This window comes from Lagopus muta, chromosome 1 (assembly GCF_023343835.1).
Source record: "Lagopus muta isolate bLagMut1 chromosome 1, bLagMut1 primary, whole genome shotgun sequence".
Taxonomy (NCBI): Eukaryota; Metazoa; Chordata; class Aves; order Galliformes; family Phasianidae; genus Lagopus; species Lagopus muta.
Window position 1 is genome coordinate 14,746,572 of NC_064433.1, and position 16,034 is coordinate 14,762,605.

The window sequence follows — 16,034 nt, forward strand, 5'->3', positions numbered from 1 at the left end:
CAACAACTGGCATAATTTGGTTAGTTTTTCCTTTCAAGTCAAAATCTCCATAAGGCATCAACAGATGCTGATGCGAAAATAGCAGTTGTAGCACCATGTTCTTGTAGTAACCTAGGAAGAATGATGTTGTTGTTGACATTCAGAATGATGTTAGTGCCAATATTATTAGAAGGAATATTACCTCATACAGTCAAAACTTTGTAATGGCTTTTCCTCTAAATCTGTGTTGCTGTTTTCCAGGTGTCAGGTGAGATGGATTATGGCCTATGGGATCTAAAGCAGTTTCCATGTGCAAAAATCATAATGAAACAGTTTGTAGAATTTAGATGATAGAACTGCTACCACTTTTGTGTTACTTTTAGTAGCCTGGGATGCTGGAGGAGAATAAGGTTTATATTTTGGTTGTGCTATTTCATTCAGGCAAAGCTGATCCCAAAAGAGATTGACTTTCATTCAGATAGTCTTGTTTAATATTGAAAGTAGTGGTGAATTGAAAAATACTGGTCAGGTGAGCTTTAGAAATAGATTTTAGACCAATAAGCAGGCTCAGACAGATAGATCAGAACAGTAAAAATGAATTCAGGTCGTCCTAGAGAAGTCAGTTGGTGCTTTAATCAACTGACCGTAGTTAGGAAGCCAGGAAGATCCCACTCAGTGCTGCAACCAGAGGAATGTGCTACATGAATTAGGTGTCTCCACTTCATTGCCACTGCCTCCTCTCTCAGTCCTGGCACGTTCGTTATTGTTACTCCTTATTTCTCAGGAAATAACCTGAAGGAAATAACGAGGCAAACCAAGTAGATCCAAGGCAGAACCTGGAAATGGCTGGGGACGGGTTGCTCCAAAGACCTTGTTCCTGGCAATAGGAGCATGGCTGCACCTGCTGATGTTTTCTGCCTTGTGCCATCCTCCAACCTGGGCCTGGCTCCATGAGCACCACACACCCCTGTGGTGCTGAACAACCACTATTCATGTGGAGAGCAAAGCCATATCCCCATCCAGGGCTCTCCTTCTCTCCTGCAAATAAATGTTCCAAAAATATCAAAGAGCAATCTTGTGACCATTGCGCCCAGGTTGTCTGTATAGAGCAGAAATAGGGCAGCTTCCCTGCGGCACAATGAGCCCCATGTGTTAGATGCCAGGGGCTGCTGCAGCATCTCAATTCCCTGCACTTGTAGTTCTTCCCATTGCAGCCTCTCCAGGTCACCTGCACCAAGGCTCCCAGCACAAATGACAGATTCAGGGAAGCACAGCATGGATGCCATCAGGTACTCATGAGCTTTTCTCTCCGCAGCACTAGGTGACCTGCACCAGCATTTCTGGCTACAGGCAGATGGAAGAGGATGTAGTCAGAGATCTTCTTTCCCTGGAGATCAAACAGACTGAACTACAGTAATCTGAATTCTTCTTGTTGCCTTAAAAATAAATATTGTATTTCCAGATGGATTTTAGCCTCTCTGATTTTGCCACTAAGTGCTTAAGCAGTGCTTTTCTCCCATTTCTGCTTTTTGCATATTCCCCACTGGTATTTTAGCTCACTGGGATGGTCCTTGCTTAGCCAAATGGGCTGTCAGCTGCAATTCCCTGTGTTCCAGCACAAGGAGATAGACAGTTCATGTGTGAGCTTTGTATTAGGAAAACATCACCAGCAGCAGCCAAGAACCTCCTGGACTGCCTGCCTGATGCCATGGTGCTCTTCCAGCAGATAACCAGATGACTGATTCCCAGATGGGGACAAGGGCTCATAAGCAGGAGATGCTGAGTTTACAGAAAGCATCAATTGCTTCTGGTTTGTCTGGAACACACCAACAAATCATCCCCAGGTTCCTCCTCACCCTGATCTTGACAATGAAACTCCCAGCAGGCACATTTCCAGTTTGATACCAGGGCACTTCATAGTTGAGGAGGTCCTCAAAGTAAAGCAGGACTCTTCCTTCCTCTTCTCTGCCCATCCTTCCTAAATATCTTGTATCCACCCACAGCTACATCCCAGTCATGTGCAACACCCCACAAAGTCTCAGTGACCACAGAGACCCTGCAGCTGTGCCCTTTAGTTGCTCAGGCTCTGTGCATTATTAGCACACAGACACCTCACTGCTGTCTTTATAATGCAAGAAAAAATGGGATGGTATCAAATATGCTTTATCCTGGCACATAATTTGTTGTGGTGGAGAGAAGCAGGTGCACAGTTTCTCCATAATTAGTGAAAACAGGCTGATAATGCCTTTAAAGGTCACTCGAAAGAGATCTTGTGTGTTTAACTTCCACCCCTCCTCGTTCACCCAGCCACCAAATCAGAAGCACTTCCCAGATGTGTCCCTGGTCCCCGGGCAGTGTCACATATAAGCAAGAGTCACAGTCAAGCTTTTAAAAAATCTGTGGCATCATTTTGAAGTAAATATCAGAGACTGCTCTACACTTCCCACTGACAGCATTAACCTTCCTGTGAGATTAGCATATATTCACATCAGTTGCTTTGAAGGAGTCAAGAATCATTATTAATGTGATTTTCATGTGTGTTTAATTTCATATTTAAAATTATCACTGTGGCAGGTTTGATGCTTGCTAGGGAATTTGTTGAAATTGCTAAAGGAAGTTCCATAAAGCGTTTCACAGAGGACCTATTTTAAAAAGTGCAGCAGATTCCAATACTGCCAGTCCAACAAATCAGACCAATAGATTAAAAAAGATACCTATCTACTGTGCTGAAAATAGGACTTTTGAAGTATAGATACAGAAAGAAATAAGCAAGACGGCAGATGAAAGCCCCAGCCTGCTCCTGCTCCAGCCTGTTCCCCATGCTGCTGTGGGAAGTGCTTGCTTTCATCTTTCCTGTGTCAGGATGATGTCCGTGCTCATATCAGCCCCCTGTAGGCACTCCTCATGTGTAATTTGCCTTCGTACAAGGAACACATGTAGCTCTCTTTCCTTTTCAAATTTGCTTATCCCCCATTGCAGTCTGTCATCCCGCCTCCCCCCCCCAGAAAAAACACCTCACCCCAAACAACAACAAAAAACACCACAAGTTTTAACTGCTTCACCATCTGCCAGATCCAGAGGGTATGACCACCTCTCTGAAACAGTCGCTGAATTCCTCCCCGGGTTTTCAGCTTCATTTGCAAATCTCAGATAAAGCAATTCTGTCTGGTGTTCTGCTCAGTGGCACTGCAATGTCAGAGCTGACAGCAAAGACAGCTTTTAACCTGCCACTTGAAACATATAGCTCCCACTTCTTGAGACTTAGATTTGAAGGTTAGATTTTACTTTGATGAGGTGAGAGCTTATGAAGCAGTGAACTCATGCTGGGTCAGCCATTGCTTTTCTAGGAATGCAGAATAGCATGAAGTCATGCATAAGCCTAAAAGCTTTTCCAATTTATTTACTTTTTATTTGTTTTTGTTGGTGGTGGTTTTTGCTTGTTTGTTTTTGATTGTTTTAATAAAGCAGATGTTTTGCACATGCTTCTCTTTCCTCTGCACGCATCTTTCCCATGAACTATGATCTTCTATGGATTACTGTGGTTATGATTTGATCCCAAGAGAGGGGCTTGCTGGGGAGGACCTGTTCTTCTCCAGCCATATGCAGTGCTCAGAGAGGTTTCTCCTTGGCAGGCAGACAAACCATTCTGTGTTGAGAGATATTTGTTTGAAAATACAGTGTATCAAGAGCAGTTGTTCCTTTCTTGTCTTGTGGGTAGCGTTGTGCCAACACCTTGATTTTTGATGTTGCCAGGTGTTCCAACTAAAAGTAGCTACAGGTTTCATAGGGTACAGTTGACTTTATAAGGATTGTAACCTGATGTTGTCATTTCATGTGTGTGGATGTAAAAATCCCCATATCGTACAATAGTAGAAGTCTCCATTTTGTACTGCCCCTTACTTTCAGCATGTGCAAGGCCAAGTTTTTTAAAGCAGTGCCACATTTCAACCCCGGATGCCAGCAGGGAGGCTGGTGCACGTAGCTGCAGACCCAGGCAGAGCCCGCTGGGATCCAGAGGCACACTCCTGCACATCTTGCTGCTGACTCTACCAGAGACTTTCAGGCAAAGCTTGCTGGATCTTTCTTTTGACAGCTAAAGGCAGAAAGGAACTGTTCTCCTGCCAAAAATCCAGTCCTGCTGTAACACATGGAAAAGCTGGAGACTGTAAAAATAGGCAGAAAATGTAACTTCAGAAAACACGTGTTTCTTACAATTGCATTTTCAATGCATTTTCAACTTATGTATTTATAAATATATATTTAGAATGAAAGAGAGGGCAGTTATGCAAAATGAGAGCTCAGATGATGACTTTGGTGAAGTTATATGAAATTTAAAAAGCCTGCAGTATGAAGTCCTCTGCAGCCTCAGCTGTGCTGCAACTAGCTCTGCCTATTGGGTAAGGAACGTGTCACCACACCATTTTGTCAGCTTTTTGCACCATCATCCACAGCCTCTTCCAGTGCTAATACTGTAACTTTTCTACTTGCTAAGTAAATTATCCATAACATTTGACCAGTAGGATTAAATGCATGTCTCCTTCCTAATAAATTCAGTAGGTTCCTTACTAACAAATTCATTATAATGGATTTTACAGAGGTTGTCAATAGTGTTGCCTTGGTTTACAGGTTCAGATAACCAACGTAGAAGATAAATAACTGGCTTTAAAGTCACCCTACACATCAAGAGAGAAAGAAGTTACAGTTCCACGTAAAGGAGTCCAGTGGAGGAGAGTTTTTGTATATGAAGGGTAACTTTTGTTCAGCTATTGGTATTGGTTCTTTATATATGAAAGAAAACACAAAGCAGGAACTGGAAGGATTACAAATATGTGATTTGGGTCTCCCATTTCCCATGTGAGGCCATGCAGCGTTCACCTATAAAATAACAGAGCCAAATCTTGCTGTGCTGAAATGGCCAGGAGATTTAGGCATCAATCCACCTGCTTTCAAGTGCCAATAAACACTGAGATAGGAACTAACTCCCAGTTACTCAGGCCTGGGGGAGGTCTGGGCACACACACAAGCTCTCAGTAGCTTTTTGGAAGACATCTTCTGATGTGTGCCATGTATTAACCGTATATAAGTAGTACAATCCTGTAATTATTCTTCCTCTATGCTGAAATCTACAAAGCTGAATTTGCTAAAGCTGGACAGGTTCTTTGATCTAGTTCACAAGACAGCCTTGCAAACAGTTCTGCAAACAGACCTTGCAGGACAGAATGACCAGTGCAGTGAATCTGTAAGTCTTGCAATTAAACATTAAACCCTCCTGAAATAATAACATGCCTAAAATCCACCCAAATCCTTTTGTGGATCTGACCCCCCACACATTACTGTAAAATCCTTTGTGAGGCAGCTGTTACCATGAAATCCAGGTACCATGGAGGGATGATCACAATAATGAAGATCTATACAAAAGCCAAACAAATCCTCTCTCCTCATGCAGTCAGTCTTAGGTGTAGTATATCCTGCATCTGAACTTCTCCATGTTGTGCTTCTTCAGGGAATGCTTTTAAGAGATAATCCTGACAGCATGATCTAAGAAGAAATACATTTATTTTTGATTGCATTGGGCCTGCCATGGAAAAAAAAAAAAAAAAAGCTTTTTGTTAGCTCTCCTGAGTCTGTGTTAACTATAACACACAGAATGTCTCCAGCTTCTGAGGTGGCTGTTAAAAAGACAGGTTGTTTTTGTGACAGCCAGCTGCTGTAACAATATTCTGCGTGAGTATTCCTGGCTGGCTGGGGATTTACTGTGACTGTCTTCTGTTTAATGCGCTGTGTCCCACATTTTTTACTGGGGCCTCCACATGAAAGCAATGAGCGCTGTGCTTACTGGGTGAGTTCAGGAGGCTTCTGGAACATTGCAGATCTCTCTGCTGATGGCCTTTTGGAGATGTGAGCCAGCCTGCCCCCGGAGAGCCTTGGGCCTGAGGGCACAGCTTTTTGCAGCACAGCGTTTGCCTGGATCCTGCTGGAGTGCTGGGCTGGGTCCTATGGCTGAAAGCAATAAGGAGCGCCCTGTACCAATGACACCACATTATCCAAATCTCAATTAAAAACAACTGGGTGCTAACATGTTCAATTTTTACCTGGACAAGGCTTCTCAGACATGGAAGCTGAGCTATATTTAACCATCCAGTGCCACAGCTGTCACCGCAATCACTACGTAGCTTTATCACAATCCATTCTAGTCGGCACTACCTGAGCACAGCACATCGGTGTGTCGCAGGATGCTCTGACACAGAGGCAAAAGGCTCTGTGCATCCTTCAGACTTGGCGCTCCCCTCTTAATGTTTTAATCCCCGAGGCTAGTACTACGTGCAGGGTGCGGGCTGAGCGCACCTGTGACCCATGGGATTGCCATCGTTTTCCATCTACCGGTTGGGCTCACGGGGAGCACCCCGGCAGACGGCAGTGAGGTGGGCAGGAAGGCTGCGCTAACGCCGCTGAGGCCCCGCGGGCGGTCTCACCCTGTCAGGACCTTTCCCGCCCGGCGCAGCCCGCGGCGCCTGGCAGAAACCCGCTCGTACTTCGGGCGCCCGCCGCCAGGAGGCGCGGCTCTCCCACCGAACCGCCGGGAGGGCGCGTTATAGCGCTATGCCGTCTGAGCGGAATCTTCCCCTTCACGCTCTTCATGAGAATCCCAAGTCAAAACGCTTTGAAACGGACGGACCGGGTCGCTGTGCTCCGCCGCCACTGAGCGCAAAGGCGAGCACGAGCCCCGGGCCTGTTTCCCCCTCCACGCTAACACATCTGTTCCCCAGGGCGAACAACTGCTCCGCTTTTCCATTAGCTTCTGCCGCTGAGCTTTAGATCAACTTTAGGTTTTGCCTTTATTCGGGCGATAAGAGTTATTCATTTAACCGCGATCTTTAGGCGGGGACGCCCGTTACTCCGGGCTCTGTCAGTGGGCGGACCGCGGGGCCGGGCGAGGCGCGGGAAGCACCGAGACCCGCCCGGCAGCCCGCACCGCACCAGCAGCCGCTCCCAGCTCGGGGCCGGACGGCGCCCCAGCGCGCTGCCGCCACACGGCTCAGCCGCTGCGCAGGCGCAGCCCTCGGCGCAGGCGCGGAGTGCGGAGGGGCGGCCCCTGGCGCCCGCCGGGCCGCGCTGGCGGCTGTCCCCGCCCGCCCCCGCCTCCGGCTCCGCCCGGGCGCTGGGAGCGGCGGCAACTTCCCCTCGAGTCCGGCCGACGGTGGCGTCGGGCGCTATGCGGCCCGGCTGAGCGCGGCCCGAGAGGGGCGGGCAGGGCGAGCGCCGGCAGCCGCCGCGTCCGGAGCCGCCCCGCAGCCCGGCAGCCGCCCTCCTCCGGGCGGGGCGGGCCCCGCCGCTGCCGTCCCATGTCCCGCAAGGCCGGCGACAATGTGGAGTACACGCTGCGGAGCCTGAGCAACCTGATGGGCGAGAAGCGGCGGCGGCAGGCGGAGGGGGCCGCCGGCTCGGGCGCGGCGGCGGCGGGCGAGCGCAGCCTGATCGCCGCCGAGTCGTGCTCCAGCCTGAACAGCGCGGCGTCGGGCGCGGAGCTGGAGCGGGCGGCGCGGCGGCAGTTCCAGCGGGACGAGACGCCCGGCTTCGTCTACGTGGTGTCCGTATTCTCCGCCCTCGGGGGCTTCCTCTTCGGCTACGACACCGGTGTGGTGTCGGGGGCCCTGCTGCTCCTCAAGCGGGAGCTGAACCTGGACGCGCTGTGGCAGGAGCTGCTGGTCTCCGGCACGGTGGGCGCCGCTGCGCTGTCCGCTCTGGCCGGCGGCGTCCTCAACGGGCTGTGCGGCCGCCGGCCCTGCATCCTGCTGGCCAGCGGCCTCTTCACGGCCGGGGCCGGCGTGCTGGCGGCCGCCCGCGACAAGGAGACGCTGCTGGGGGGCCGCGTGGTGGTGGGACTGGGCATCGGTGAGTGCCGGCCGGGTCCCTGCGTCCTCCGGGTCCCCCCGAGCCGCTCTGCCGCGCCGCGTTTATGTAACGCGGCGACGGAACCCGAAACGTGGCTCTTTGTGCCCCGAAACGTTTTTATTTCCCTGTTTGGGAAGGGAGGGTGTTAGGGCTTGTTCTCTTTCCTTCTGCTCGCTGTGGGGCGGAGAGCCGCCCGGTGCTGCGGGGCTGCCGCCCCTCTGCCGTCCTGCACGCGGACCTCTGAGGGGTCTCTGCCCACAGCTCACCTCTAAGCCTTCACGTGGTGCGGTTGGGGTGCCAGAAGTGAGCAGATGATGCCTGCCTTTCTGTACTGAACTGCTCTTCTGATTGCCCACACGGCTCTGGTTCCGTTGGGCGCTAAAGGGGTGCCATGGGGACAGAACGAGGCTGTAATCGTGAGGCGGAGATGTTTGCTCTGGAAGGCTTCGGGTTTTATTCGTGGCATCCGGCAGAACAGGATGTGCTCTGGGGCTGCCTACCTGTCTGTCGCATAGCTTGTGAGCAGATTTGCCTGGTAAAACTTTCTCTTACTTGTCCCAGGGAAGGTGAAGCGATGAGGAATGTTTCTTCCTACCTTAAGGCTCTTTTCCATGCCACATAAATCCTAACTGTCCCCAGGATTTGGGCTGTGCTTCAGCTGATACCCTGTCAGTAGTTTGTAGTTTGATTTGCATTCATCATCCATGGTAGGCACTGTGAGGTTATTTGGAATGTAGTCTTAGAAAAAGAGAAAAGTAACTCTTGCTGTGATCTCACAACACTTGCTATCTCTGAACATGAGGACAAGTGAAGAATTAGAGTTGTTTTCTTTGCGAAACTGCATTCTGTGTCTTAACCTTTGAATATATTTTTCAATTTTTATGTCTGCTTGGTAGGATGCAATTCACAGTCTTAGTAGGGAAAAAAGTTAGTGAGTCATAGTGAAGGCTGTTGGAAATAAAATCAGCTCCATCCCTGAAAGGACCCATACTGGCTTCCCTGTGCAGCTGGCACATCTCCTGCAGCTGGCAGTCTTCTTACCCTGAGTTGGGTGCTGAGCTTTTATTTATTTCTTTAAATGCTGATGCCCTGTGCCTTTTTAAATCAAACTTTAGACTGCAAAATGTTGATAAGCTTTGTTGTTATTTTCAGGAGTCAAAACAATTTTGATATAAAAGGGCAGAACGGGTATTTTGATGGCATTGTGTAACACAAATGTTAATGGTACCTTCTAAAAATGTGAAATGTGACCCCTTTCTGCATTTGTGAAGCTTCTCATGGTTTGTTGGATGTAAGTGGCTGCAGTAATGTCGTCTTGGGGTGGGGGAGATAGAGAGGAAAGGGGAAGGCTGGTGTGACTTTGTGTATGTGTGTACGAGATGCACAGGCTTCCTAGTGTTGTCTTATGGCGTTAACACTGGCATCGTCTGAGAGATATGAAGCTTGGTGGTTAATGCATAGAAACCAGAATGGAAACTGGGCGCTGAGGGGCTGCTCTTTTGTGAAGCTGCAGGACTCAGTATGGTTTGGGGAGAGACTTTTGTCCTCTTCCCACATCACAGAGAGAGGAGGTTGTTCTGCTGTGGCCTAGAAAGCTGAAGGAAGGACTGTGAAGCACCCTGAGAATTTTGGATTACGAAGACATTAATGCTGAAAATAAAAAAATATAATAAAAGTAGCTGTTTTCTCCTTTTTTTATCAGAGATTGCTTTTGTTTATGCGTGAAAGAGGTTCTGGTCAGAAACCAAGCGTTGCCTTAGATTGCCATCACTGAAACACTGCGAGAGTCCAATCCTAATGAGGTTTATTTTACAAAGGAGAGAAATGAGGTTGAAAACTGTTCATGTTCAGCAGTCTGTTGTTAAGTGCCGCATTGAGCCCTCCACCAGAGGGAGCCGGGATGATGTCAGGAAGGAATTAGAAATCGAAAGAACTTTTAAGTTTTTTCTCTCTTCTCTCAGAGCCCTTTGGCTGCCAGCAGTGAATGCGACCTTCCTCGTCCTGGGTTAAAGACGCTGCTCAGTGCAGCATCACCCCAGATACAGTTCTAGCTGCTGAAATGCACAGATAGGAAAGCATTTCCCAAGTCTACACCTCTATACCACTCTGTGCAAACCAGTAACAGCTTTTTAGTTGTGTATGACTTTGTACCTTCTTGAAGTCTTTCTTGCAGTGATCTGTTGATTGCACAGCATGAATTATGCTCCACAACTGTGTATTTGCTTGTATTTAGTAAATGAGCTACTGTGCTGCAGACCATGCTGTAAAAACAGACGGTGGTTGCCTGTGTGGCTTCAGTCAGTGTGGATCTGTGCTAATTGTGACCATGGGAGAAAACGGGCATTCTTCTTGTGACTGTGATTTAGAAAGGACTGCGGTTAAACTTTCAGGATGAAAACCACAGGATGTATGCTGAAATGAGAAACATCTCTTACTTGCCTGTCTTCTCTATTTAGCAGCATTTTCCACAGAGCTGCTCGGAGATAGAACTCTCCTTTTCTGTCCAGTGATTACAGATGGAGATGTTTCTGGAATGTAGTCTTGTTCCCAAGGACAAACCGGAGTCCTCATGTGTTGCCGGTGTTGAGTAGATTTTTGTTATTGGGAAGTCACGTGTTCCCCTCCTGCACACCTCATTGTAAATGCAGAATGGGATGCAAGAAATGAAAATCCTAGTTAGCATGATGAGCAAGCTAATATGCTGAGGACTTTTCAGGTCTGAATTTTAAATGCAAAGTTGAAGGGATACAGGGGGTGGATGTCCACCCCAGGCTGAAACTCTTCAGAAAACTTCAGGTAGAACAGATTAAGGACAAAGCTGTGGCCATCGTTCTCTCCTATGCTCCCTTTCCTGAGCAGCTCTGATGCCTATGGCTCTTTAGGAATTTGGCTGAGTTTGCCATCAGGAATGTAACATTTGGATAGATATTCCTCAAAAAAATGTGGGTGACATTCAGATGCTGAGAGAACTGGATCACGTGTGTTCAGCAGCTCTTTGTATGAGCCTAGCTGGGAAGAAATGCATTGATATGGAGCATACTTCTGTGTCTGGTAATGTTCAGTTAATGTGACACACGTGGGTGATGGTGTGGTGTTTTAGGTGGTGTGCTGCTCGCATCAATGCTTCAAAAAAACCTGAGGTGATGTCTGTGGAAGAAGAGCTGCTGAAGCTACCCAGAGTTTGGTTGCTGTTGTGTACATCATTAGTTGCATGATTAGATTTCCCTGCCTTGTTCAGCATGCAAAATAGATGGTATGCAATTAATGATCAGCTCTTCACTGAGTAAGAGGGTTTGTTTTTTCTTTTTATCAGTGGTTGTTGCTTAATGCTCACCATCCAGGCCCTTAGCAGAAGAGGGGCATGTAGTCTGCTCCCAGCTGTGCAGCGCAGTGGGGCTGGCCTGGGCAGGTGTCGTGTCTTCTATCTGACCTCTGTCACTGCTGATGCAGGGCGGTGTGAGCCTCCTGCTCAGTGCTTGCTTTCCATTCAGAATGCTTAGCTGTCTTTTCCATGTGCTGTATTTGAATGTGGCATATGCAATGTTCCTGGCAGCATCTTGTTATTGCATATGTAGGTCACTTTCTGAGTGGAGGTAATAAGGCTGAATGCAGAAGTAGGCAGGAGTGAAAATGGCTGGCATAAGGTGCAGGGCTCCCCTGTTGGGAGCTGGTTCCTGCAGCAAATAAAAATAACCAAATATAACCCAAGTGCTCACATCATGTAGTACCAGCTCTGTGTTATCTTCACGGTGGTCAAAAAAGGTCCACCTGGACTACCACATATGCTGTGAAAATAACCACTGTGATCAAGATGAGGCTGTGCTTTTTTTTCCCTATTATCATAATTTTTAACTTTTTAAGTATGCTACAGAATTTTTTTTTTTTTTTTTTTTTTTATGGTGTGTATTTTGTCTTGGAAAATTACAGATTGATCTCTTCTTCTTCCCTTCTCCCATGCTGTGGTAAACCTGCAGCCTCCAGTCTGTTTTCATGAGTGGGCACCAACCACAGTTTTAAAGGTGCTTATACCTTAAAATATTTTAGAGGGGAAAGTCTCCCTCACCCCCCATATACGTTGTGTTGCTTTGGCACATGCCTGTAATTTTCAATCCATGATTCACAGTCTGTTCTTAACGCAGATTTCAGTGGTATGTAAGTATAAGCTTGCCTTGGAGATGGAAGAAAACGGGCAGACAAACATCCACGTGGCTGGAATGGGCTACATGTGGCTACTGACCAGAGCTGCTCTGCAGAGCATCTACAGCTGCCAGAACTACTGTGTGCTCTGGAGTTGGCTCTGTGCCTCATAAATGCTTGGTCTGTTGGCTCTTGAGCAGGAGCATCTGCTTCATTCCTGGAAAGAAACTTCAGTTGCTGACTGTTTCTGTGATCTTGCAGGATACCAGGGGTACGTTAAGATGAAAAACTGTTTTCTCAAGTCCTCTCATTTTGAGGGCATTGGAGGGCATTGGTTTCCTATGTGCAGTTCACTGTTGTGTCAGTGAGCACGGCTCCATTATTGCTTTATCTGATGCTGTGCTGTTGATGGTGCAGTACCCAAAGATCAGCGCATTGCTGCCTTTGGCACGTATTTGGGGAGCTGTTCAGAAAAACGTGTTATGCATTCTGAGTTAGAGCTAACAATTTTCGGGCTTCTGATTCTTCTGGAAGTTGTTTAAAGTCATGAAGGTGTCTCTCTGTGTCTGCATGGCTTTTTGTGTGTGTGTGTGTGTGTTGATTTCTGTTTTCCCTTTTCCGGGGGGGCTTTGTGTTGTTGTTTGTCTAACCTAAAAGAAAGTCCTGTATTTCATAAACCTTGAAACTGAAACATGGGAATCCTTTGAAGTATCTTTCCCTGCAGTTGATGATACTGCTGTGGTTCTATCAAGGCAGATTTCCTGTTGTATTTCAAGTATTTATCATTTATGTTGAAACGGTACAATACATACAGTTACTATGTTACGTAAATTGGAACTTTTATGATTCTCTTACTCTTTACAAAAAAGGCAGCTTGGAGGAAGCTTACAGCATTAAACACAAATGTTTCCTTACGTGCTCTGAGTATCCGTGTGGATCCTACAGATGGGCTTCATTTCAAAGTGCCCGCTTTGCTACAGGAACAAGAGATCAGTGGCACCCACTATGGAGCGTGGTGATGTTAAGACAGAAAGTCATTCAGCTGCAGCTCTTGGCTTTCAGTAACTTGCTGGCTGAAGTTGATAACAGCCCCATCAGGAGAGGTATGACAGAGGACATCTGGGGACAGTCCCAGCAGCAGACTTGAAATGCTGGCTGCTGTCTTCAGTGAGATGTCAGAACATGCACTTCATTTTTATTCTGAGCATACTACTGTGTGCTTTATCAGTTGCTTCCTGAGGAGCAGTGAAAAAAGAAATACTGAAAGTAAATGCTGAAACTCCCTTTCCTTTTCATTCCATTTCTGACCTTCCTGTGCTGTGCTGGAGTCTTTAGATATGTGTTTTTTTTCAGGGATTTAGTCTTGAGTGTCTGTTTTGCCTTTCCTTGGTTGTTTCTCATTTTGAACATTTGCATAGCCAGTACCTGAAGCTGAGGTTCCTAGCTCAGAGTCTTGGTGCCTTCTTCCTTTGCCAGTCACATCCACTTGCATGGGTGAGATGCACACCCCTCTTCTCCAAGCCCCCACCTTGGCTGTGTGTGGGCCACGACCTGGCACGACCTCAGAGCCATGGCATTAGTAAATGTATTCTCTATTTTTTGGGGGTCTTTTATTTAGCTACTTTCATTTAAACAGCAAGGATGTTAAAATCCTGTGTCTGTGTTCTGGGGCACAGCTTGCTTTTCACTCCTGGTGTCCTCCCTTCAGGCATTGGCTCCTCAGCATCTCCTCAGAAGTGCTGCCTGTGCCCTGGAGGTTGCTCTCAGCTGTTTGTTGGGGGCCATTTTTTTTTTTTTCTTCTCTTTGTGTTTGGGGGCTCAGACACTTGAAGCAGTTGTTTGTATTAAAAAGTGTGTTTATTGATATTGCTTACTTTTGCTTGAGGGATCACTAAGAGACGCTGTGTCCACCTGCTGAGGGAGGTTCTGCAGCTGTGTTCAGGAGCTGTCACCCAGCTCTCCTGGCCAAACTCCTCACTCGCTGCTCCAATTTCTCAGTGCAATTTGTCTGCCAACTCCAGGGAGAATCTTTCTGCAGTGGTTTTTCCCTCCAGGGCTGATCTGAGAGGCTTTCTGGCCCTTGTTAGAGCTGATGTTTTCCGGAAGCACTAGGAGCTTGCTGTCACTATCAAGCATTTCATACAGCAAGCGTGTTCTGCCTGCTCTGAGCAGCCCTGTGGTTCCTGATGTTTGTAGCATGAAGAAGGACTGTGGGGCTAAGCAGCCCCAAAGGGGAGATGTGGCTTTACTGGGAGGCAGCTTCAGGCCTCACACCTGGAACTTTCCATTCTCCTTTTGGTGCTGTATGTTTGAGAAGCCCGGAATTTTTCACAGGTCTTGTGACAACCAGAAGCACTGAAGGGCTCTGTTGTGTGGGCATGTGCAGATGTATACGTTACCATCTGATGGTCCGTCCTCCAATGATAGAAATGCCAGAAATGGTGGCAGACCTGCTGTGTAAACAGAAACATATATCCAAAAGTAGATTAACCTGGCGACGGCCCATATTTTTGTTAGAAATATTGTTAGAAGCCTGTACCATTAGTTGCATCCCTAAGGCAAGAGTTTCCTGGCCTTTTTCCAGAAATGGGAATTTCCACAGACTAACTTTTCCTTCCTGGACAGAAACAAGGAGTTCACAAAATCTCTTCTTGTTTTATTGGGAGCCTTGTGTGTGTAGTTTTCCCCACTGTTTCTCCTGTGAGCTTTCAGGAAGGCAAAGCCTGGTGTGGTGTGTACTACAGAGTTAATTTTCTTACTGGTGTGGTGTGTACTACTTTACTTGCTGGTGTAGTGTGCATGGAGCCACGGGCGTTTCAGCTTCTCATGCTGCCCTGCCAGTGAGGAGCTGGGGGTGTACAAGGAGCTGGGAGCAGGCAGCAACAGGACAGCTGACCCAACCTGGCCAAAGGAATAGGCTGTACCAAGGCTCACTGGCCCCCCACCCAGTGGGATGAAGGAGAGAATCTTGTACAGCTGGTGAAGAGAGCATCAGGTCCTTAGCTGGTCCAGGATCCTGAAGATAGATAGATGCCTCTGGTTAGAACTAGTGTGCTTTTGGAGTCTACTTACATGCCAAATGAATTATAGCGGGAAAGAAACATTGTATCTGGTGTGTTAAATTTATTTTCTGTGTGTGTGTTACTGAGTTTCAGGTCAGTGTGCTGCATTCCTAAATCCTAATCCAGTTAGAAATAACTTTGCCTAATTGTTCTTTTTTATTTTTATTTTTATTATTTTTATTCTTTTACTTAATTTTCTGTTTATAGCTGCCTTCTTAGGAAGTTTTGATTAATCTGTGAGGCTAAAGTTGAGGGAACTCACCTTGAACTACTTGTTCTTTTGATTTGATCAGTTAATGGTTGTTGGTTGGATCCATGATGGATCCTGGGCAGAGAATCACATGCAGGCAAGGTGGTGTGGCAGCAGGTGAACTAGGCCACTGTGAGCATGAAGGAAGTGCTGGCTGAGACCAGAGCTATGTGTGCTTCAGCAAATCTTTGTGTATAAGTCACTTCTTCTGTTTGTTTACAGGTCCTTGATTACTGGACTGTTGAGGTCAGTAGTAGTTATGTCAGCACAGGAATGGGGATTCTGCCTGAGGGAATAGGTAAGGTTGGCTTTATTCACTTCTGAATTCATCAGCTAAGTCTTGTGCCTCACGGATCCTGCTGCTGCATTAATCATAGGTGCTGCTGACCTCACCAGTCCAGTTCACAGTGGATCAGCTTGGGATGATGGAAAACCAGACATGTCTGAACAGCAACTTCAAGATCTCAAACAAGGGTGAAAAAGACAAAATTTTGTATGTAGACATTCAAGATGTTTTAGTCCAGAAATTCAGTTACTCCAGGAATATTTTGAGCCATATTCTGGGGTTTGGTTCTGTGCTGTGTATTGTTTGTAGGTAGGAGGAAAAATCAGGCACAGAAAGTAGTTTCTTTCTGTTGTAATGATTGACTAGAATGTTCCTGGGAATAATTATTGGTGTGTGTAGCAGAAATCAGGGCACAGGAGCTGTTGCA

At 47.1% G+C, this 16,034-nt stretch overlaps 1 protein-coding gene across 1 annotated transcript in view; it reads left to right on the forward strand.

The window, feature by feature from the left end:
• The first annotated feature begins 7,292 nt into the window (after window positions 1-7,292).
• SLC2A13 (solute carrier family 2 member 13) overlaps window positions 7,293-16,034 on the forward strand; it is a 138,363-nt gene continuing 129,621 nt past the window's right edge. The window contains exon 1 of the mRNA XM_048933994.1: window positions 7,293-7,872. Coding sequence (XP_048789951.1) covers window positions 7,323-7,872 — 550 coding nt within the window. The 5' untranslated portion in view covers window positions 7,293-7,322. The remainder of the gene's footprint in view (window positions 7,873-16,034) is intronic.